General features: G+C 41.1%; 2 protein-coding genes across 2 annotated transcripts in view; one reads left to right on the top strand and one right to left on the bottom strand.

Annotated features, from left to right (window-relative positions):
• Positions 1 to 2,651, top strand: part of zc3h18 (zinc finger CCCH-type containing 18) — a 33,385-nt gene extending 30,734 nt beyond the window's left edge. The window contains exons 16-19 of the mRNA XM_083893997.1: positions 187 to 401; positions 534 to 630; positions 1,604 to 1,700; positions 1,864 to 2,651. Coding sequence (XP_083750123.1) covers positions 187 to 401; positions 534 to 630; positions 1,604 to 1,700; positions 1,864 to 2,113 — 659 coding nt within the window. The 3' untranslated portion in view covers positions 2,114 to 2,651. The remainder of the gene's footprint in view (positions 1 to 186; positions 402 to 533; positions 631 to 1,603; positions 1,701 to 1,863) is intronic.
• Positions 2,652 to 9,241: 6,590 nt separating this feature from the next.
• cry2 (cryptochrome circadian regulator 2) lies at positions 9,242 to 22,084 on the bottom strand. Its single transcript, XM_083893578.1, has 13 exons — positions 21,795 to 22,084; positions 20,538 to 20,646; positions 19,401 to 19,543; positions 17,907 to 18,091; positions 16,767 to 16,855; positions 14,828 to 14,968; positions 14,589 to 14,714; positions 12,863 to 13,048; positions 12,630 to 12,781; positions 11,353 to 11,555; positions 10,884 to 10,964; positions 10,400 to 10,744; positions 9,242 to 9,875 (listed from the first exon to the last, which is right to left on the bottom strand). Exons 1-12 carry the CDS (start codon positions 21,950 to 21,952, stop codon positions 10,419 to 10,421), a joined length of 1,899 nt encoding a protein of 632 aa, XP_083749704.1. The 5' UTR covers positions 21,953 to 22,084; the 3' UTR covers positions 9,242 to 9,875; positions 10,400 to 10,418.
• Positions 22,085 to 24,749: the final 2,665 nt, after the last annotated feature.

The raw sequence follows: 24,749 nt of genomic DNA, 5'->3' as shown, positions 1-24,749 counted from the left end.
AGAGTGAGTGAGTGACTTTGGTGTGGGAGAGTGAGTGAGTGACTTTGGTGTGGGAGAGTGAGTGAGTGACTTTGGTGTGTGAGAGTGAGTGACTTTGGTGTGGGAGAGTGTGGGAGAGTGAGTGACTTTGGTGTGGGAGAGTGAGTGGTTTCAAAGATAATGATGATGAACTCGTCCTCGTCACAGAGCGGCCGTCAAAGAAAGACGAACCTTTCCGCGACGAGCGCAGGAAGCCCGTTCCTTCTGGAGCGCCACCTAGAGGAGGCAATGCCATGTCCAGATCGGGACCTGGGAGTCGGGGGGGCCACCCTGGACACGCCCCTGCAGGCAACATGGGCCCCCCGGGAAGCTACGGAGGTTCGGGTTCCCACAAAGACATCAAACTCACCCTCCTCAACAAGGTCACTGTTCACTCACAGATGTTCTAACGTGTGTTTGGTCATTTTACGACACAAAATAAATGTTTGTAATGATGATAAACTGTTGTTGTTGTTGTTGTTGTTGTTGTTGTTGTTGTTGTTGTCGTTCAGCAGCAGGCAGATAAAGGCAACAGGAAGAGGTACCTGCCGTCAGACAAAGACAGACCAGGTTCTCCTGCCAGTAAGAGGATGGCTGTGTCTCCAGACAGAGGTGACTGTTTAACGTCTATAAACCACTCACTCTCTCACACCAAAGTCACTCACTCTCCCACTCCAAAGTCACTCACTCTCCCACACCAAAGTCACTCACTCTCCCACACCAAAGTCACTCACTCTCTCACACCAAAGTCACTCACTCTCCCACACCAAAGTCACTCACTCTCCCACACCAAAGTCACTCACTCTCTCACACCAAAGTCACTCACTCTGCCACATCAAAGTCACTCACTCTGCCACATCAAAGTCACTCACTCTCCCACACCAAAGTCACTCACTCTCCCACACCAAAGTCACTCACTCTCTCACACCAAAGTCACTCACTCTCCCACACCAAAGTCACTCACTCTCCCACACCAAAGTCACTCACTCTCTCACACCAAAGTCACTCACTCTGCCACATCAAAGTCACTCACTCTGCCACATCAAAGTCACTCACTCTCCCACACCAAAGTCCATAGAGTAAACCAGTGATTTTAACATCACAGCACACAGGAGTTCACAGGAGTTGTTGATCCACTGCTGCCTCCATCACTAACTTACAATGACTGATTTTAAAATATTTACTTTAGACTTAACTCAGTGACACAAAGTGACCACACGAGGCAGCAGAGGACCAGCAGCTCCTGTGTCCCTGTGAGCTAAAATCACTTTATAAAGGTCAGTTTCACAGTGAGGTCATCAAAGTAAACTGTTGGACGAACAACTTCCTGTTCTGCTTCATTCGGCAGTAAAGGCCGTTCATTAAACCCCCCCCCCCTCCACTGAGGTGGAAGTTGGAACAGTCCACAAAAACTTTCACCATAAAAATAAGAAACATCTGTTACAAAAACATCCAGACAAATATACACCTTTAATTCTTATTTTTATATATATTATTTATTATTGTTTATTTTCTTTCATTATTAATGTTTTTATTTTATTTTTATATTGTTTTTTTCATTATTCTTATTCTTATTATTTTCCAGGTCGCGAGAAAAAGTTCATGGGTCGGCCCCCACTATCTCCACGAATGGATCGACCCAGAGGGCAGGGGCCACGACCTTTGCTCCCTCATGGAGACAGGTGGGTCCTCACCTGTGTGTGTGTGTGTGTGTGTGTGTGTGTGTGTGTGTGTGTGTGTGTGTGTGTGTGTGTGTGTGTGTGTGTGCGTGCGTGTGCGTGTGCGTGTGTCACTGATTAACCATCATATTTGTATTTAACTGTTGAATTTTGAACTCTTCCTCAGGAAACGCCCTCTCTCTCCGCCTCCTAAATCCTCGGGGAAAACTGCGGCGGCGCCAGCGCCGGGTAAACCGGCCCCTCCTGGTCTCGGCTCCGGCTCCGGCTCCGGTCCTGGTTCCGGTCCTGGTTCTGCTTCTGCCGCCGGCTCCAACAAACCCAGCAACACACTGTCGCGCCGCGAGGAGCTGCTGAAGCAGCTGAAGGCCGTGGAGGACGCCATCGCCCGCAAACGAGCCAAGATTCCCACCAAATAGAAGGCGGCGGCGCCGCCGCCAGACCCGTTTCCCGCCGCCGTCAGTGGACGTGTAAAATAAAAACTTTGTCTTCAAAAAAATCTAATAAAACAAAAAACAAAAAAACAAAAAAAACGTCTTCTGCTCTGTTTGAGCGTCATGATGTAGGCTCCGCCCCTCTGAGCGCTCGACGGGGGGTGTGGCCGAGGGCGGAGTGTCACAGAAGAGCACTGAAGCGCCGTCCTCGGGATGTATACGCGCTAACGTCTACGACTTTTCTCTTGCCCCGCCCCCTTTCACAGTCTCATCCTCGCGACTTTGCGTTTGGCGACGACGGCCACGCCCACCGACCGCTGGCCACGCCCACCGACCACTCGCCGCCGCTCCTCTGTATAAATTCAGCCGCCGTAAACGACACGAGCTCGTTTGTTTTTCGCAGTTTCTCCTTTTAAACCTTTGATCGTAGACGATAGTGATGTGAAATATTTCTTCTTCTTTTTTTAAATCTGCTTCTTCTTCTTCTTCTTCTTTTTCGTTGCTCTTCTCGAGTGAAAAAAAAAAAAAACGCGACGTTTTATTTGTGTCACACTTTTATTTTGTGGAGGATTTTGAGACGAGATGAAGTTCTTTTGTGAGAAAAAGCCTCGAAATAAACTATTTTGATAAAGAGACGTTTGTTTGTTTTGATAAAAGTTCATATGTTTGTTAAAGAATAAGAAATGTTTATGTTCATTTATATCCATTTATATCCAGGTCATTTCTAAAAACAAACAAAACAATAAAATGACATTTGACTTGACTATAAACCACTCACTCTCCCACACCAAAGTCCACAGAGAAAACCAGTGATTTTAGCTGTGGGAGAGTGAGTGACTTTGGTGTGTGAGAGTGAGTGACTTTGGTGTGTGAGAGTGAGTGACTTTGGTGTGAGAGAGTGAGTGACTTTGGTGTGAGAGAGTGAGTGACTTTGGTGTGGGAGAGTGAGTGACTTTGGTATGGGAGAGTGAGTGACTTTGGTGAAGGAGAGTGAGTGACTTTGCTGTGGGAGAGTGAGTGACTTTGGTGTTAGAGAGTGAGTGACTTTAGTGAAGGAGAGTGAGTGACTTTGGTGAAGGAGAGTGAGTGACTTTGGTGTGAAAGAGAGAGCGACTTTGGTGTGAGTGACTTTGGTGTGAGAGAGTGAGTGACTTTGGTGTGGGAGAGTAAGTGACTTTGGTGTGAGAGAGTGAGTGACTTTGGTGTGTGAGAGTGAGTGACTTTGGTGTGAGAGTGAGTGACTTTGGTGTGTGAGAGTGAGTGACTTTGGTGTGAGAGAGTGAGGGACTTTGGTGTGAGAGAGTGAGTGACTTTGGTGTGGGAGAGTGAGTGACTTTGGTGTGAGAGTGAGTGACTTTGGTGCGGGAGAGTGAGCGACTTTGGTGTGAGAGAGTGAGTGACTTAAGTGAAGGAGAGTGAGTGACTTTGGTGAAGGAGAGTGAATGACTGGTGTGAAAGAGTGAGCGACTTTGGTGAGGGAGAGTGAGCATGAAAGGCCACTGGTCGTCAGCTTGTGTGTGTGTCACAGTCCTAACAATTGTGTTATGTAACCCTCAGCGTTTATACAATGACAACAAAGAATTCTTTCTTCACTTTCCTAAACGTCGTCCGCTCACACACACGAACACACGCACGCACACACAGAGAGAACGCACGCACACACAGAGAGAGATGACACGCACACACACTAACCTGCTGCTGTGATAAAATCCTCTTCATCATCATCATCGTCAGCAGATAAAAAACAGAGTTAAAGCAGAAACTTCTTTGTATGAACTTTTCTTTTTATGTTTGTTTACATGTCAATATCTTCCCCTGTGTGTGTGTGTGTGTTCTCTCTCTGTGTGTGTGTGTGTGTGTGTGTGTGTGTGTGTGCGTGTTCTATGTGTTAGTGTAATTCTGAATAAATCAAATGAAACAGTTGTGAAACAGCGCCCCCTGTGACGTCATGTGGAGGATGAAGCAGTAGTAAATAAAACACAAACAAATATACAAATATATGTATATCCATATATATATATATGTATATCCATATATATATATATATGGATATACATATATATATATATGTATGTCCATATATATATGTATGGATATACATATATATCCATATATATATATATATGGATATACATATATATGTATATGGATATACATATATATGTATATGTGTGCATATATATATTATTAAGTGAAGATCAAAGTAAAACATTAGTGGTAATTGATGGTGTGTGTGTGTGTCAGAGGAATGCCACACACACACACACACACACACACACACACAGAGGAAATACCTGGGCTCATTTCCATTTCCTGTTCACCTGCTCTGGTTTTTCCCCAGTGAGACAATAAAAGGAGAGAAGAAGAAGAGAGAGAGGACAGACGGGCGAGAGACAGACAGACAACATGGACCTGAGACAGGTGAGTGTATGAGGAGGAGAAGGAGGAAGAGGAGGAAGAGGAGGAGGATTAGGAGGAAGAGGAAGAGGAGGAGGAGGGTTAGGAGCAGGAGGAGAAGGAGAAGGAGGATTAGGAGGAAGAGGAAGAGGAGGAGGAGGGTTAGGAGCAGGAGGAGGAGGGTTAGGAGGAGGAGAAGGAGGTCAGGTGATGAGAAGAGATGATGATGATGATGGTGATGATGATGATGATGATGATGATGATGGTGGTGGTGATGATGATGATGGTGGTGATGATGATGATGATGGTGATGATGATGATGGTGATAATGATGATGATGATGATGGTGATGATGATGATGATGGTGATGATGATGATGATGATGATGATGATGATGGTGGTGATGATGATGATGATGATGATGATGATGATGATGGTGGTGATGATGATGATGGTGATGATGATGGTGGTGATGATGATGATGATGGTGATGATGATGATGATGGTGATGATGATGATGGTGATGATGATGATGATGGTGATGATGATGATGGTGATGATGATGATGATGGTGATGATGATGATGGTGATGATGATGGTGATGATGATGATGATGATGATGATGAGAAGAGGTGATGATGATGATGATGATGATGATGGTGATGATGAGAACATGATGATGATGATGAGAAGAGGTGATGATGATGATGATGATGATGAGAAGAGGTGATGATGATGATGATGATGATGATGGTGATGATGAGAACATGATGATGATGATGAGAAGAGGTGATGATGATGATGGTGATGATGAGAACATGATGATGATGATGATGAGGAGGAGAAGAAGAGGTGATGATGATGATGAGGAGAACAGGTGATGATGATGATGATGATGATGATGAGAACATGATGATGATGAGGAGGAGGAGAAGAAGAGGTGATGATGATGATGATGAGGAGGAGGAGAACAGGTGATGATGATGATGAGGAGGAGGAGGAGAACAGGTGATGATGATGAGAACAAATGATGATGATGATGATGAAGAATGTCCCTCACTCAGATGTGTCTGCTCCTCACAGATCTTCATCATCATCATCCTCCTTGTGCCTGCGTGGACATTTAAAATAAACCGTTGCTATGATGACGAGGAGGTGAGCGACGCAGCAGACAGGAAGTTGAGGAGTCACTTCCTGCAGCCTCCAGAACCTTCTGCTGTGGAGGAGGAAGAGGCGGAGCCTTCGTCTTCCTCGTGTCCCGTGAGTTTGTACCAGCATCATCTGCAGGAGATGAGTGACAGGTCTGTGTCGCCATGGAGATACGTGTGAGTAAACAATGTTACCATCGTCCACTGTCAGCAGGTGTGAACTGGTGTGAAAAGGTGTGAAAAGGTGTGAAATGGTGTGAAATGGTGTGAACTGGTGTGAAATGGTGTGAAAAGGTGTGAACTGATGTGAAATGGTGTGAAATGGTGTGAAAAGGTTTGAAATGGTGTGAAAAGGTGTGAACTGGTGTGAAATGGTGTGAACTGGTGTGAAATGGTGTGAAAAGGTGTGAACTGATGTGAAAAGGTGTAAACTGGTGTGAAATGGTGTGAAAAGGTGTGAAAAGGTGTGAACTGGTGTGAAATGGTGTGAACTGGTGTGAAATGGTGTGAAAAGGTGTGAACTGATGTGAAATGGTGTGAAATGGTGTGAAAAGGTTTGAAATGGTGTGAAAAGGTGTGAACTGGTGTGAAATGGTGTGAACTGGTGTGAAATGGTGTGAAAAGGTGTGAACTGATGTGAAAAGGTGTGAAATGGTGTGAACTGATGTGAAAAGGTGTGAAATGGTGAGAACTGGTGTGAAAAGGTGTGAACTGGTGTGTAATGGTGTGAAAAGGTGTGAAATGGTGTGAAATAGTGTGAAATAGTGTGAACTGATGTGAACTGGTGTGAAATGGTGTGAACTGGTGTGAAAATGTGTGAAAAGGTGTGAAAAGGTGTGAACTGGTGTGAAATGGTGTGAAATTGTGTGAAATAGTGTGAACTGATGTGAAATGGTTTGAACTGGTGTGAAAAGGTGTGAAATGGTGTGAAATGGTGTGAACTGGTGTGAACTGGTGTGAAATGGTGTGAACTGGTGTGAACTTGTGTGAACTGATGATACTGACAGTGAACTGTTTATTTTCTGAATCGGTGAACAGATGTTTGTGATAAAGTTTTAAAAAGTCGGGTATGGATTAAAATGAAATGATAAACCTATGTGAATGAATGAATGAATGAATGAATGAATGAAATACTGTTGTCCATAATAATAAGGACAGAGTGAGAAAAGATAAAATGTATGATCATAAATAAAGATCACGTTTCTACGATAATGTAATAACTGAATGAATGATGAATGAATGAATAAATGAGGCAACTCCTGTGTGATTTCATCACTGCACAACAGTCACGGGAAACTCCACTAATAACATTACATCACCTGTGGATGATTGACAGGTGACATAGTTATGTAGACGCATGCACAGAGGAAAGTAATCAATAAACCACTCACTCTCCCACACCAAAGTCACTCACTCTCCCACACCAAAGTCACTCAGTCTCCCACACCAAAGTCACTCACTCTCTCACACCAAAGTCACTCACTCTCCCACACCAAAGTCACTCACTCTCTCACACCAAAGTCACTCACTCTCCCACACCAAAGTCGCTCACTCTCTCACACCAAAGTCACTCACTCTCTCACACCAAAGTCACTCACTCTCTCACACCAAAGTCACTCACTCTCTCACACCAAAGTCACTCACTCTGCCACACAAAAGTCACTCACTCTCCCACACCAAAGTCACTCACTCTCCCACACCAAAGTCACTCACTCTCTCACACCAAAGTCACTCACTCTCCCACACAAAAGTCACTCACTCTCTCACACCAGTCACTCACTCTCCCTGCACCAAAGTCACTCACTCTCCAACACCAAAGTCGCTCACTCTCCCACACCAAAGTCACTCACTCTCTCACACCAAAGTCACTCACTCTCCCACACCAAAGTCACTCACTCTCTCACACCAAAGTCACTCACTCTCTCACACCAAAGTCACTCACTCTCCCACACCAAAGTCTCCATCACTAACTTACAATGACTGATTTTAGTGAATTCAGCTTTTAAAATATTTACTTTAGACTTAACTCAGTGACACAAAGTGACCACACGAGGCAGCAGAGGACCAGCAGCCCCTGTGTCACTGTGAGCTAAAATCACTGGTTTTCTCTGTGGACTTTGGTGTGGGAGAGTGAGTGGTTTACAAAGGTCAGTTTCCTGTTAGACAGTGAGACAAAGACGTGATCGTGTGACGCAGACGTCGCAGAAACCCTCCGTCGCTAACAAACGTTAAATGTGGATTTGTTTCCTCAGACGTCGACACATGAAGGATCATTACCCGTCGTCGTACGCCGAGGCTCGCTGCCTCTGCTCCGGCTGCATCCTGATCCGGGATCACGATCCTCCGACCGAGAGCCTCGACTACAACTCCGTTCCGATCAAACAGAGCAGAATTTTCCTGAGACGCGAACTCTGCGGCGACGGGCGGAAGTACCACCTGACGCCCGTGAACGTGGAGGTGGCCGTGGGCTGCACCTGCGTCCGAGTCAGGACCTCCGCCTCGTCCTAGAGAGGGAACACTGCCACCTGCTGGCACGCTCGCACACTGCCGCTCCTCGCTCCTGTTGTATAGACTATATTTATAGAGATGTATTTATTTATTTATTTATTGAAAAGAAGCAGGAATAATAAACGTCTCTCTTGTGGTTTTCAAAGCACTTATTTATTGTTTGTCGGAAAAGTCTCTTTTGAACGTATTTATGCGCTCGTTGTTTTGTCCCAGTGGGATTTGAAGCGTCTGATGAAGACGTCACGGTTCAGCTTCTTTGAAGCAAACATGTTTTCAAATGTTCCCTCATCGTCACTGATGATGATGATGATGATGATGTCACTGTTGTGCAGTAATAAAAGTTTGAAACTCGTATGCGATTCGTTTATTTTACATTTTATGACCTTTTTTTTTTTTTTTTTATCTTTGTGTTCGATCGCATTTTTGGACATTTTAACGATAACATTTTTATTCCCATTTCATGCAGTTTTTTTTGTGTTTGCTCCAGCTACAAAGTGTCGTGTAAAGATGAACTGGTAACATTTCACCACTTCATCCACGTGTCGTGTATAACAAACAATGGGAAACCTCGATGTGTTTATCCCTGCACCAAACCTCATAGAGAATAGACTTTGGTGTGGAAGAGTGAGTGGTTTATAAACTTCAGTTTCCTGTCGTTAAAGTCTGTCTCACAGTGAAGATAAAGACGTGAATATGTTTTTAAGATAGTGTACTTGTTTTGATGTTGTAAACCACTCACTCTCCCACACCAAAGTCACTCACTCTCTCACACCAAAGTCACTCACTCTCTCACACCAAAGTCACTCACTCTCTCACACCAAAGTCACTCACTCTCCCACACCAAAGTCTCTCACAAATTCAGCTTTTAAAATATTTACTTTAGACTTAACTCAGTGACACAGAGTGACCACACGAGGCAGCAGAGGACCAGCAGCTCCTGTGTCCCTGTGAGCTAAAATCACTGGTTTTCTCTGTGGACTTTGGTGTGGGAGAGTGAGTGAACGTCGTAGCGAGGCGTTTCCAGTTAAATATGTGATGAAGACAGGACGCCATGTTGTTTTCTCTACATTCTTTAGACACGAGCAGCTTCTTTTATTGTCGGGGACCAAACAACAACAACAACAACAACAAAAATGAGGTCAAAAAAACAAAGAAAGAAAGAAAAGTTTTTGGTCTCAAAGACTCGGCTTCAGTTTTTCTTTGTCTTTGTGCCTTTAACTGAAGCGTCGACGTCACTCTGTCACTGCACACATTCACACGTTCATCATCACTGTCAACTATAAAACCTCATGTTCTCACACACACACACACACACACACATTTACATATTAACATGTTGTTTCAATCCAGTTTGAACAGGGAACAAACTCATGAAGAAGCAGAGATGTTATTTCCTTCCTTCCTTCCTGAACTAACCTTTAAGAAAAAGCACATCTGTGCAGTGGGGGGCGCTACAACATAAAACATATTTTTACAAATCAGGAGGTCAGTGAACGTCTCATCGACTAATCAACAACAGTTATATTAAAGGGACAGTTCTTTTTTTAAAGTGGACGCACCAAGAGACAACATGACACACACACACACACACTCACTCACTCAGCCACACCAAAGAAACCCAAAAATCACTTCATTGTCGTATTGTCTCTTTGCTGCTGACGCTGCTCGTGGGTTAGGGTTAGTGTCCACTTGTCCTGAAAGACAAGAAAATATTCACAATTAAGAAGCTGAAAAATGACAGAAACGTGAAAATATTCACATTTAAGAAGCTGAAAAATGACAGAAACGTGAAAATATTCACATTTAAGAAGCTGAAAAATGACAGAAACGTGAAAATATTCACATTTAAGAAGCTGAAAAATGACAGAAACGTGAAAATATTCACATTTAAGAAGCTGAAAAATGACAGAAACGTGAAAATATTCACATTTAAGAAGCTGAAAAATGACAGAAACGTGAAAATATTCACATTTAAGAAGCTGAAAAATGACAGAAACATAAAAATATTCACATTTAAGAAGCTGAAAAATGACAGAAACATGAAAATATTCACATTTAAGAAGCTGAAAAATAACAGAAACATGAAAATATTCACATTTAAGAAGCTGAAAAATGACAGAAACGTGAAAATATTCACATTTAAGAATAATTCTTGGATAATTAAATATTATCAGAATATCTAGGTGAAAACATGGACTGGATTAGGATTGTTTTGTACCTGGAGTCACAGCAGAAACTCACACCTCTTCCTCCATTTTCTCCTCCTCTTCAACATCCTCCTCCATCTTCTCCTCTGCTCCTGGCTCCTCCTCTTCCTCCTCTCTTCCACTTCCTCGGACTCTCCGGCTGCAGCAGACCTTGTGGGCGGGGCCTTTCCTCTTGGGAAGAGTCTGATCAGAGGTCGTGGCTGGACTGTGGGCGGGCCATGAAGCCGGAGTGGGCGGAGCTACGGCGGCAGAAGGCTGCGAGTGCGAGGAGGAGGAGGAGCCACGCACTGTGGACGAATCAGGAGCCGCGGAGCAGCCGGCTGCTTCTCTGTGGACAGGAAGTCGTGGAGGAGAGTCTGGAAAAAGAAGAAGAAGGAGGAGGAAGAGGAAGAGGAGGAGGAGGAGGAGGAGGAGGAGGAGGAGGAGGAGGAGGAGGAGGAAGGCTTTAGTGTCACATGTTCAAACGTGTCATGATCATGTGATGTTTCCTCGTACCAGGGCCGCTGCTCGTCTGAGACTCATCCGTCATCGGTGGCTCCGCCTCCTCCTGGATTGTCGGTACTGACGCTAGCAGGCCTGACACACACACACACACACACACACACACACACACACGGTTAAGTTTCTACGATATCGAGGTCACGTGATCACATTTTTTATCTTCACTGTCACACAGGAAACCACAGCAGTGATTGTAACAGGTTCACTGTGTCCACCCCCGTCACAGTGGTACGACCCGTCCTTGCTTCAGAGAGCACACACCTGTGGTGGATGAGTGGTTCAGTGAAGTTTGTGCTGCAGCCGTTTCCCCTTCATTCTCGTTACATCGCAACGTGAGTCACAAACATCGTCTTTATTATGATAATCATCATTATTATTATTATTATTATAATAACAATTCTCAAAGCCACCACCAGGGTTTACAGTGTTTACAGTGAAGCCATTCACGACCACTGTGACTCACTGAGTCCTCTGTAGTGCGACAGCTGCTGGTAAACTTGTTTCATCCTCTCGATGTTCAGTCGACTCCCCTCTGCGTGGTTGGTCATGGGTTTGGGATAGTCCACGCCCACCACGCAGTTCGCCGCCTTCTGCAGCGACTCGGGAGCGTTCCACGGCTCGTAGATGTAGCGGCTAGGATAATCCTTCAGGACAGGGATGTAGCGCCTGTTTGAATGGGCACAAGTGAGCGTTAGCTTTCATTTTAGTAGTTATTCCTTCAAAATAAAATGCATGTGTTTATGTTCGCTTTCATTTTAGTAGTTATTCCTTCAAAATAAAATGCATGTTTTCATGTTGGCTTTCATTTTAGTAGTTATTCCTTCAAAATAAGATCCAATTTTTTGTTAGCTTTCATTTTAGTAGTTATTCCTTCAAAATAAAATGCACATTTTTATGTTAGCTTTCATTTTAGTAGTTATTCCTTCAAAATAAGATACAATTTTTTATGTTAGCTTTCATTTTAGTAGTTATTCCTTCAAAATAAAATGCACGTGTTTATGTTAGCTTTCATTTTAGTAGTTATTCCTTCAAAATAAAATGCATGTTTTCATGTTGGCTTTCATTTTAGTAGTTATTCCTTCAAAATAAGATCCAATTTTTTGTTAGCTTTCATTTTAGTAGTTATTCCTTCAAAATAATATACAATTTTTTGTTAGCTTTCATTTTAGTAGTTATTCCTTCAAAATAAAATGCACATTTTTATGTTAGCTTTCATTTTAGTAGTTATTCCTTCAAAATAAGATACAATTTTTTATGTTAGCTTTCATTTTAGTAGTTATTCCTTCAAAATAAAATGCCTGTTTTTATGTTGTCTTTCATTTTAGTAGATATTCCTTCAAAATAAAATGCACATTTTTATGTTAGCTTTCATTTTAGTAGATATTCCTTCAAAATAAAATACGTTTTTATGTTAGCTTTCATTTTAGTAGATATTCCTGCAAAATAAAATATACGTTTTTATGTTAGCTTTCATTTTAGTAGTTATTCCTTCAAAATAAAATGCCTGTTTTTATGTTGTCTTTCATTCTAGTAGTTATTCCTTCAAAATAAAATAAACGTTTTTATGTTAGCTTTCATTTTAGTAGATATTCCTTCAAAATAAAATACGTTTTTATGTTAGCTTTCATTTTAGTAGATATTCCTGCAAAATAAAATAAACGTTTTTATGTTAGCTTTCATTTTAGTAGTTATTCCTTCAAAAACAGTGTGACACAGTGAGAGTGAAGCACATGAGTGAACCTGATGTAATCTCCTGACGGGTCGGTCCTCCTTCCAAAGCCCACAGGACAGTAGCAGTGGAAGAACTGCTGGAAGAAGGCGCTGCAGGACAACCACATCCAGCTGCCAGCGTTCACACTCCAGTCTGCATCGAGGAGCAGCTCCTCAAACACCTGCAACACACACACACACACACACACACTGAAGGCATGGTTCGTTTGCAGAAGGCCGGATTAAGCGGCGCCGTGTCACACCTTCATGCCGCTCTCCCAGCTGATCCACAGGTCTCCTCTGGTGAGGAAACAGGCCACGGCGTGTCGAGCCAGGTGATGGATCCAGCCTTCCTGTCTCAGCTGGGTCATGATGGCGTCGATCCAGGGGAAACCAGTCCGACCCTCCGCCCACTTAGCCAGTGCCTCGGGGTTCTGGTCCCATGGGATCTGGAGACCAGAAATGATCGTGAGAGGTCAGCTTAAGACTTTGTAAACCACTCACTCTCCCACACCAAAGTCCACAGAGAAAACCAGTGATTTTAGCTCACAGGGACACAGGAGCTGCTGGTCCTCTGCTGCCTCGTGTGGTCACTTTGTGTCACTAAGTTAAGTCTTAAGTAAATATATTAAAAGCTGAATTCACTAAAATCAGTCATTGTAAGTTAGTGATGGAGGCAGCAGTGGATCAACAACTCCTGTGAACTCCTGTGTGCTGTGATGTTAAAATCACTGGTTTACTCTATGGACTTTGGTGTGGGAGAGTGAGTGACTTTGGTGTGGGAGAGTGAGTGACTTTGGTGTGGGAGATTGAGTGACTGGTGTGAGAGACTGAGTGACTTTGGTGTGGGAGAGTGAGTGACTTTGGTGAGAGAGAGTGAGTGACTTTGGTGAGAGAGAGTGAGTGATTTGGTGAGCGAGTGAGTGACTTTGGTGTGGGAGAGTGAGTTACTCTGGTGAGAGTGAGTGACTTTGGTGTGAGAGAGTGAGTGACTTTGGTGAGAGAGTGAGTGACTTTGGTGAGAGAGTGAGTTACTTTGGTGAGAGTGAGTGAGTTTGGTGTGAGAGAGTGAGTGAGTTTGGTGTGGGAGAGTGAGTTACTTTGGTGTGGGAGAGTGAGTGACTTTGGTGTGTGAGAGTGAGTTACTTTGGTGAGAGGGAGTGACTTTGGTGTGGGAGAGTGAGTGACTTTTGTGTGGGAGAGTGAGTGACTTTGGTGTGAGAGAGTGAGTGACTTTGGTGAGAGTGAGTGACTTTGGTGTGAGAGTGAGTGACTTTGGTGTGGGAGAGTGAGTGACTTTGGTGTGAGAGAGTGAGTGACTTTGGTGTGAGAGAGTGAGTGACTTTGGTGTGGGAGAGTGAGTGGATTTGGTCTGGGAGAGTGAGTGACTTTGGTCTGGGAGAGTGAGTGACTTTGGTGTGGGAGAGTGAGTGACTTTGGTGTGAGAGAGTGAGTGACTTTGGTGTGAGAGAGTGAGTGACTTTGGTGTGGGAGAGTGAGTGACTTTGGTGTGAGAGAGTGAGTGACTTTGGTGTGAGAGAGTGAGTGACTTTGGTGTGAGAGAGTGAGTGACTTTGGTGTGGGAGAGTGAGTGGATTTGGTGTGGGAGAGTGAGTGACTTTGGTGTGGGAGAGTGAGTGACTTTGGTGTGGGAGAGTGAGTGACTTTGGTGTGGGAGAGTGAGTGACTTTGGTGTGAGAGAGTGAGTGACTTTGGTGTGGGAGAGTGAGTGACTTTGGTGTGAGAGAGTGAGTGACTTTGGTGTGAGAGAGTGAGTGACTTTGGTGTGAGAGAGTGAGTGACTTTGGTGTGGGAGAGTGAGTGGATTTGGTGTGGGAGAGTGAGTGACTTTGGTGTGGGAGAGTGAGTGACTTTGGTGTGGGAGAGTGAGTGACTTTGGTGTGGGAGAGTGAGTGACTTTGGTGTGGGAGAGTGAGTTTTATTAGCTAAGAGGCTAAAATCCTATTTTTCTTGTGTCTCCTCACACACCTGGACACAGATGGGGTTTCCGTCCATGCGGTCAAAGTTAGGGTTGTTGGTGGCAGCGCTGTAGAAGAACTCTCTCCACAACAGCTGTCCGAACAGCGACAGAGGAGGACTGGTGCGCTTCCGCAGCTGAGGAGGAGGAGGAGGAGGAGGAAGAGGAGGAGGAGGAGGAGAAGCAGGGTTACCAAAGACAGACGTGCGACAGAAGACGGAGACAAACGCAGAGGCTCCGCCCACCACACCTTCATGTAGAGCTCTCTGAGGTTGTAGTACAGAACCCTGCAGGACAAGCAGCCGAAGCGCAGGTACGGGCTGAGGCCGGTGGGGCTAGCATACAGAGAGCAGGTGTTGACCCGCGAGTGCTCGAAGTTAGCCACCCACACCTGCACACACACACACACACACACAGAGAGAGAGAGTCATTTGATCATGTCAGACGTCACCATCGTTCATGCACAAACATCACGTCAGCTCGATTAAATATTTGCAGGTTTTTTTTTTGTTTTTTTTAAATAATCCGCCAAACACAGTACGCATTTTTGGTGCATTTAACGCCGATATTTTCACTTTTTGCTTTCATTTTAGCCGTTATTCCTTCAAAATAAAATACACGTTTTTATGTAAGCTTTCTTTTTAGTAGTTATTCCTTCAAAATAAAACACATGTTGATATGTTAGCTTTCATTTTAGCAGTTATTCTTTCAAAATAAAATACACGTTTTTATGTCAGCTTTCATTTTAGTAGTTATTCCTTCAAAATAAAATACACATTTTTATGTTAGCTTTCTTTTTAGTAGTTATTTCTTCAAAATAAAACACACGTTGATATGTTAGCTTTCATTTTAGCAGTTATTCTTTCAAATAAAATACACGATTTTATGTCAGCTTTCATTTTAGTAGTTATTCCTTCAAAATAAAACACACGTTTTTATGTTGTCTTTCATTTCAGTAGTTATTCCTTCAAAATAAAATGCACATTTTTATGTTAGCTTTCATTTTAGTAGTTATTCCTTCAAAATAAAATACACGTTTTTATATTAGCTTTCATTTTAGTAGTTATTCCTCCAAAATAAAACACACATTTTTGTTAGTTTTCATTTAAGCAGTTATTCTTTCAAAATAAAATATACGTTTTTGTTAGCTTTCATTATTCCTTCAAAATAAAATACACGTTTTGTTAGCTTTCATTATTCCTTCAAAATAAAATACACATTTTTGTTAGCTTTCATTTTAGTAGTTATTCCTTCAAAATAAAATATACATTTTTATGTTAGTTTTTATTTTAGTAGTTAATACTTCAAAATAAAATACACACGTTTTTATCTTAGCTTTAATTTTAGTAGTTATTCCTTCAAAATAAAATACACATTTTTATGTTAGCTTTAATTTTAGTAGTTATTCCTTCAAAATAAAAACCACATTTTTATGATGGCTTTCATTTGAGTAGTTATTCTTTCAAAATAAAATACACGTTTTGTTAGCTTTCATTTTAGTAGTTATTCTTTCAAAATAAAATAAAACAATTTGTTAGCTTTCATTATGCTTTCAAAATAAAAAACACGTTTTTGTTAGCTTTCATTATTCCTTCAAAATAAAATACAGTTTTGTTAGCTTTCATTGTTCTTTCAAAATAAAATACACATTTTTATGTTAGCTTTAATTTTAGTAGTTATTCCTTCAAAATAAAATACACATATTTATGTTAGCTTTCATTTTAGTAGTTATTCCTTCAAAATAAAGTACACATTTTTATGTTAGCTTTAATTTTAGTAGTTATTCCTTCAAAATAAAGTACACATTTTTATGTTAGCTTTAATTTAAGTAGTTATTCTTTCAAATAAAATACACATTTTGTAAGCTTCCATTTTAGTAGTTAGTAGCCGATGTTTTCTATTTTCAAAATAAGAGTTGGCATAATAAATGACTTGTGCTTGATAAAAGTAACTGAATTCACCCCAAAAAACATTTGTTTTAATTAAAAATGTAATACTCGTAAATTTGATAAATGTAACTCAATTCTTTTGTTTTTGGTCTAATGTTTAATTTATTCACTATTTTGAGTGAAAATATTGTGTATAATGTCTCGTGAACGTCTTCTGGCCTAAAACTTAAAAAACATCCTTCAAACATCATGTGCACCAGTCGTCCAGTGGTGGCGCTACAGCATCAGCTTCTCGTGTACCTTCTTGTCCAGATGTTTGTTGAGTCTGTCCAGAGCTTCTGATTCTCCTCCTTTCCACACAGCTGGAGGTAAACCCTGTGTCCTGAAACCTGGAGAAGGACAATCAAAGAAACATTTCATCATTATCATTCATTCATTCATTCATTCATTCATTCTCCCCATAAGCCAGTGCTGTCATTTTTCAGCTTCTTAAATGTGAATATTTTCATGTTTCTGTCATTTTTCAGCTTCTTAAATGTGAATATTTTCATGTTTTTGTCATTTTTCAGCTTCTTAAATGTGAATATTTTCATGTTTCTGTCATTTTTCAGCTTCTTAAATGTGAATATTTTCTTGTTTCTGTCATTTTTCAGCTTCTTAAATGTGAATATTTTCACGTTTCTGTCATTTTTCAGCTTCTAAATGTGAATATTTTCTCGTTTCTGTCATTTTTCAGCTTCTTAAATGTGAAAATTTTCACGTTTCTGTCATTTTTCAGCTTCTTAAATGTGAATATTTTCACGTTTCTGTCATTTTTCAGCTTCTTAAATGTGAATATTTTCACGTTTCTGTCATTTTTCAGCTTCTTAAATGTGAATATTTTCACGTTTCTGTCATTTTTCAGCTTCTTAAATGTGAATATTTTCACGTTTCTGTCATTTTTCGGCTTCTTAAATGTGAATATGTTCACGTTTCTGTCATTTTTCAGCTTCTTAAATGTGAATATTTTCACGTTTCTGTCATTTTTCAGCTTCTTAAACGTGAATATTTTAACGTTTCTGTCATTTTTCAGCTTCTTAAATGTGAATATTTTCACGTTTCTGTCATTTTTCAGCTTCTTAAACGTGAATATTTTCATGTTTCTGTCATTTTTCAGCTTCTTAAATGTGAATATTTTCACGTTTCTGTCATTTTTCAGCTTCTTAAATGTGAATATGTTCACGTTTCTGTCATTTTTCAGCTTAAATGTGAATATTTTTGAGTTTCTCTACTCCATAAAACAAAGAAATCATTATTTTTTACACATTTTCTCACTCTTTGGACCAAACGACTCATTGTTAATGGTTGATTGATTCATGGAGACAATAATGAACACGTTAATCGATGATAAATGACAATAATCCACATCCTCTCTGTTCTCTGTGGTTGTGGGTGCAGTACCTAGCTCTTCCAGTGAGGGGATGCTGTAGAGCTGGTCGTGTTTGTCGGAGATGTCCGTGCGACACTTGTCCATCTGCTGCAGCGTGAGCGGAGGCATCGGTCTCGGTGGCAACTCCAGTCGACTGACGATGGTCTGGAAACGCTTGAAGGTCAAAGGAGGACTGTTGTTGTTCATCTCAATGATCCTGAAGGAGCAGCAGAACACACACACACACACACACACACACAGTTATGCTGGCTTTTTATTTTAGTAGTTATTTCTACAAAATAAAATACACATTTTTATGTTGACTTTCATTTTAGTTGTTATTCTTTCAAACTAAAATACATGTTTTTATGTTCGCTTTCATTTTAGCAGTTATTCCTTCAAAATAAAATACACGTTTTTATGTTAGCTTTCATTTCAATAGGTATTCCTTCAAAATAAAATACTAATTTTTATGTTAACTTTCATTTTAGTAGTTATTCCTTCAAAATAAAATGCACATTTTTATGTTCGCTTTCATTTTAGCAGTTATTCCTTCAAAATAAAATACACGTTTTTATGTTAGCTTTCATTTCAATAGGTATTCCTTCAAAATAAAATGCACATTTTTATGTTCGCTTTCATTTTAGCAGTTATTCCTTCGAAATAAAATACACATTTTTATGATGACTTTCATTTTAGTTGTTATTCTTTCAAACTAAAATACATGTTTTTATGTTAGGGTTCATGTTAGTAGTTCTTTCAAAATAAAATAATAATTTTTATGTTAGGTTTAATTTTAGTAGTTATCCCTTCAATATAAAATACACTTTTTAATGTTAACTTTCATTTAAGTAGTTATTCCTTCAAAATAAAAGAGACGTTTTTATGTTGGCTTTCATTTTAATAGTTATTCCTTCAAAATAAAATGCACATTTTTATGTTCGCTTTCATTTTAGCAGTTATTCCTTCAAAATAAAATACACATTTTTATGTTGACTTTCATTTTAGTAGTTATTCTTTCAAAATGAAAAGCACATTTTTATGTTGGCTTTCATTTTAGTAGTTATTCCTTCAAAATAAAAGACACGTTTTTATGTTGGCTTTCATTTTAGTAGTTATTCCTTCAAAATAAAATGCACATTTTTAAGTTAGCTTTCATTTTAGCAGTTATTCCTTCAAAATAAGACACATTTTTATGTTGACTTTCATTATGGTAGTTATTCTTTCAAACTAAAATACATGTTTTTATGTTCTTTCTAACAGATTGGGTCTTGACAGTCCTCACTTCCTGTGCTTAACACACACACACACACACACACACAGTCTCTCTGTCCTATGCACATGGACAGGAGTGTGACCTGCAGTAACAGAAGATGACCTCCAGGGGTCTCTGCTGGACAAGGTGCTTCTTCATGGATTCTCCACAGTCAGGTATTTCTAAAGTGTCTTTAACAGACTGACTGTCCCCGCCCACTGCCCATGTCCCCGCCCACTGTCCCTGTCCCCGCCCACTGTGTGAGACACACCTGTCCAGGTTGTAGAGGGTGTGTGAGTTTCTGACGACCGTCTCCACGCCAAACTCCTGAGCCATCTTGATGATGGCGCCGTCCCGCTCCTTCCCATAAGGCTCGGGGTCGTATTCAAACGTTAACCTGGTCACCTGCCACTCCTGCAGCCAATCGAGACCAGACAAACAGAGACTTAATTCTGAGATTAAAATCATGATTCTGGGATCAAAAAGTATCTTCTGAGATTAGTCATAATCAAAGTTAATCAAAAATTATAAAGTAAATTCTGAGATTAAAGTCATAATTCTGATCTTAAAATCAGGATTCTGGGATTACAGTCACAACTCTGAGATTAAAAAGTCAATTCTGAGGTTAAAGTCATAATTCTAAAATTAAAAAGTATCTTCTGAGATTAGTCATAATCCTGAGGGGGGAAAAAAGTATAAATTATAAAGTAAATTCTGAAATTAAAAAGTCATAATTCTGAGATTAAAGTCATAAGTCTAAGATTAGAGTCATAATTCTGATATTAAAATCAAGATTCTGGGATTACAGTCATAATTCTGAGATTAAAAAGTAAATTCTGCAAAAAGGTTAAAAAGTGAGAATTATGTGATTAAACAGTCAATCCTGAGATTAAAGCCACGATTCTAGGATTAGTCATAATTCTGAGATTAAAACGTATCTTCTGAGATTAGTCATAATTCTGAGGGGGAAAAAAATATCAGAATTTCGAGATTTAAAAAGTCATAATTCTTAGATTAAAGTCATGATTCTAGGATTAAAGTCGTAATTCTTAGATTAAAGTCATGATTCTGAGATTAAAACGTCAATTCTTATTTTAAAGTCATAATTCTGAGATTAAAGTCAAAATTCTGAGATTAAAGTCATAATTTCGGGATTAAACATATCTGAACCGTCCCACTAATGTACCTGTAATGTGTCTGAAAACACGGGCGTTTCAGCGTAAATTGTTGGCTTGTCATGCGTTACCTCCACATATACTTTACGACATTTATAACAAACAATACCGTGTACCACCTTTGGGGGGAGCCTGAGAGGAAACTACGACTTTAACGCTTTTGCGTTTGCCTCCAGCTGTTAGCGGTGACTGGTGTTTGTGTGACAGACAAACAGAAGGCGATGGCAGCAGACCTTAAAAAGCCTCGGGAAAACATCCGTGGGTTGTCCTCTGATCACAAACAGCCTGGAGTTGAGCTTCTTCAGACTGGTGTCCAGGTCCTCCAGAGCCTGCAGCAGAAACCTGAGCGTGGACACGGCAGAGAGGTCAACAGAGGTCAACACTGGAACAGTGTGGGACAGATGCATCCATGCATACAGAAATACATAAGTGTGCTGCAGGACGAATCCATGCCAGAGGAAGTACAAGAACAGAGTTTAAAACACCACAACATGTCAACCAGTGCTTGTCAAACATGGATAAAGTACTTTAAAGAGTTACTTTCAGAGTAAAAGTACAAGTATGTGACCAGAAAATGACTTTGGTAGAAGTTAAAGTTCACTTCTTTTGTAATATTACGTGTCAAACATCATTCAGATATTGTGGTGGCTCAGTGGTAGTGTCAGCTGTCTTTCAACTGGCAGGTTGAGGGTTCAATTCCTGGCTCTGCTCATCTACAGGTGTCTTTGAACAGAGAAACTTAAGCCCATGTTGCGCTCTATGATGTTTACAGACCATGATACCAGCTCTTCTTCTGGTTTTGTTTGGTAGTAAGGAGTGGAGACGAAGAAAATGTTAAAAGTATATATACTAATAATAATATAAAGAAGTTTCCTACGTATTTGTACTATGTTACATTACAACGCTGCCGTTTCCGTTGTCCTGATTTAAAAACAATTATTTTGGGTAAATAATGCATAATTATTACATATATAATTATATGTATATATATATATACTTATAAATATATATATATATATATGTTTATTTATATGTACACATATATACATATGTACATATATTATGATTATGGGTCGATTTTCATTACCAGTACTAAACTACATGATGGCGTTAGCATTAATGAATAATTATGTACTTTATATAACTGGATTACGCGGATAGTTAACCGTCACAAGCACAAGCCGAATACAACAGAAGGCGGCGCTGGTGCGGTAAAGACGTGTTCCTCTCTTCCCTTGTGTCAATCGTCTGTTTTTATTTGTATAAAAACCGTAAATCGCTCGTTCCTTCTATGGACTTCAGCGTGTTAGCTAGCCAGCTAGCTAGCTAGCTAGACGTTAGCTCACTGACGTGGAGCGGAGGCCGAAGCCTGAACTCCAGCGGCGGCTTTGATGCTACGAATGGAAACGAAACAACAACAACAACAACAACAACACTGGACTCGTGTCAAAGGCTGTCACGGGTGGAGCGGCTGCCGTGAACCCACGAACCTCCATCGGTTGATTCCCACGTTCGCGGCTCCCGCGAACCACGGGTCCAGAATATAAACACAGCGGAGCGTGTGTGCTGCGTTCACGGCCTCCTGCAGCGCCGGATTATCGTGCAGCCGCAGACATTTGCGAAACCAGTGCACCGAATTCACCGACATGGTTCCACATTTACTCCTCCATCATCATCATCATCATCATCCTCCGACCAGCAGAGCGGGGAATCTGCGGACACAAGGACCGAAAAGAACCCGCCACAGACGCCGGAGGAGACTCGCGAGAAAAACTTTACTTTGCTGTCAAACGAAAAGCAACACACAGGGGGGCGTGGTCGACGGGAGGGAGGGGCCAACGAGCTGTTACAGCCCCTTCTAGGGGCGTGACGTGACGTGACGTCACCGAACAATAACAACAACAAGAAGATGATGACGTTGATGGTGATTATTATTTATAATTTATTACTCTTGTATAAAGTACATAAAAGTGCGGAGGAGTATAAGGACAACATGTAGAAACATTTTCAAAAAACACAGCATATTAAAGTCAAAACTCTGAGATTAAAGATATAATTCTAGATTAAAGTCAGAACTCTGTGATTAAAGTCAGAATTCTGAGAATAAAGATATCATTCTGAGGTTAAAGTCAGAATTCTGGGATTAAAGTCAAAATTCTGAGATTAAAGTCATAATTCTGAGATTAAAGATATCATTCTGAGATTAAAGTCAGAACTCTGAGATTAAAGATATAATTCTGAGATTAAAGTCAGAACTCTGTGATTAAAGTCAGAATTCTGAGAATAAAGATATCATTCTGAGATTAAAGTCAGAATTCTGGGATTAAAGTCAGAATTCTGAGATTAAAGTCATAATTCTGAGATTAAAGATATAATTCTGAGATTAAAGTCAGAACTCTGAGATTAAAGATATCATTCTGAGATTAAAGTCAGAATTCTGAGATTAAAGTCAGAATTCTGGGATTAAAAAGTCAGAACTCTGAGATTGAAAAATCAATTCTGAGATTAAAGTCAGAATTCCGAGATTAAAGTCAGAACTGTGAGATTAAAGTCCTAATTCTGAGATTAAAAAGTAAATACTGAGATTATAAAGTAAATTCTGAAATTAAAAGTCAGAATTCTGAGATCAATAAGTAAATTCTGAGATTAAAGTCATAACTATGAGATAAAAAAAGTCATAATTCTGAGATTAAAGTCATAATTTCGAGATTCATGTCAGAATTCGGAAATAAAAAAAGTAAATACTGAGATTATAAAGTAAATACTGACGTTAAAGTCATAATTCTGAGATTAAAGTCAGAATTCTGAGATTAAAAAAGTAAATTCTGAGATTAAAAAGACAGAATTTTGAGCTACCATCAATATTGACTATACTGGTACGGTGAATGTCATAAACTTTAAGGCCTTTGTAAAAGGTCACTTCATCGTGACAGCCTCGTGAGACAAACTGTGTTTTGTAATTGTGGGCTGTATAAATAAACAAACATAAAATACATTTGAACTTCTGCCAAAGTCATTTTCTGGGAGGATACTTTGACTTTTACTTGAATTTACTCTGATTTTCACGACATCCCTGGCGTTTGTGTGTCGCATCGTTGAATCTTCAGCGCTGAACTGTGCTGCCCTTTGTTGGCCAGTCTGTAATCAGCTGTCAATCAACGGCAGCTGTCTCTCAATCGGCCGTCAATCAACGGCAGCTGGAGTCGTCGCGTTTAAAAGCAGCTGCATGAGGAGCATGAGGTCACTGTGCTGGTGGACTGTTGAGCAGGAATCAGGTAAGAAATGTTTGTTCTCCTCACGTTGACCTAGAGAACCGTGAGCGTCTGATGTTCTGATGTTCTTCATCTCTGCAGTAGGCGACGGCGGTGCAGATATCCTGAATTTCTCCTCATCCTAAATCATCCTAAATCATCCAAAAATGCTGTGAGTAGCTTTTTAACTCCACCGTCTTATTTGTAAAAGGGTTTGAAAGTGAGATCTAACGCCACGTGTCCTTCAGGATGTTGTGGCTTACCTGTCTCCTGATCGGAAGCGTCACCTGCGGCCCTGTAAAACAAGGTGAGACCGTGCGGTGCGTCGCATCTGTCTTCACTGCGGCGGAGTCGTCTTTGCTAACGTCCTTGTTTCTCCAGCAGCTCCAAGATCTGTGCCAGACGCAGCACCTTATTACTGGGGAGGAGGATACGGGGCTTCTGGCCCCAGCTCTGCGGCGACGGCTCCCGAGGACGCCGACGCCGTTCCCCAAGGTTACGGCGGTCAAGTGGCCGCTGAAGACCAGGATGCAGCGGTGTCTCTGCCAGAGGAAGGGCCTTATTACTGGGGAGGTGGATACGTGGCTTCTGTTCCTCAAGTGGCTGAAGACCAGAGCCCCGACGACGACGCCGATTCTGCAGAGAGCTCTGAGGAGGACGCGGAGGCGCCTGAACCTGAAGTGGTCTACCTCGAGCCGGTCTTCAGCGACGTGTCGGACCTGCAGCCGCTCTACGCCTTCAGCTCTCGCTCGCGCTACCAGAGGGGAAGGGAAGTGTTCAGCCAAACCAGCTACATCCCAGGACCTCCTCCTCCTCCTCTTCCCGTTCCGGTCTACAGAAGCAGCAGCAGACCCGCGCGTCAACGTTCTCCTCCGGTCCGTGCCGCGCCGAAGAAACATGGCTTCTGAAGGAGTTCAGAGGACGCAGGCGGCTTTTTCTCTGTAGAGCTGATGCAAATAAAAGCTTTGAAACTGAATAATTTTGTTTTTGTCTGCGTCATTTAACTTTGTCATGCTACTAAACCAAACTGGTACATTAGTTCATGGAGGAATTATTGGGAAACTGTTGAATTGGTGTACTGATTCACTATAGACCAGGAGTCTGCGACCTTTCAGCTATCGTTGACCTCTCCACCCAAATGACATTAACCTGCTGCTGCAAAAACCCCTTTGATTCTTAAAACTGCAGCTGCTA

The sequence above is a fragment of the Microchirus variegatus genome (assembly GCF_963457635.1).
Source record: "Microchirus variegatus genome assembly, chromosome: 8".
NCBI lineage: Eukaryota > Metazoa > Chordata > Actinopteri > Pleuronectiformes > Soleidae > Microchirus > Microchirus variegatus.
Note: the sequence above shows the minus strand (reverse complement) of the source record. Positions and strands in the feature narration are given on the sequence as shown.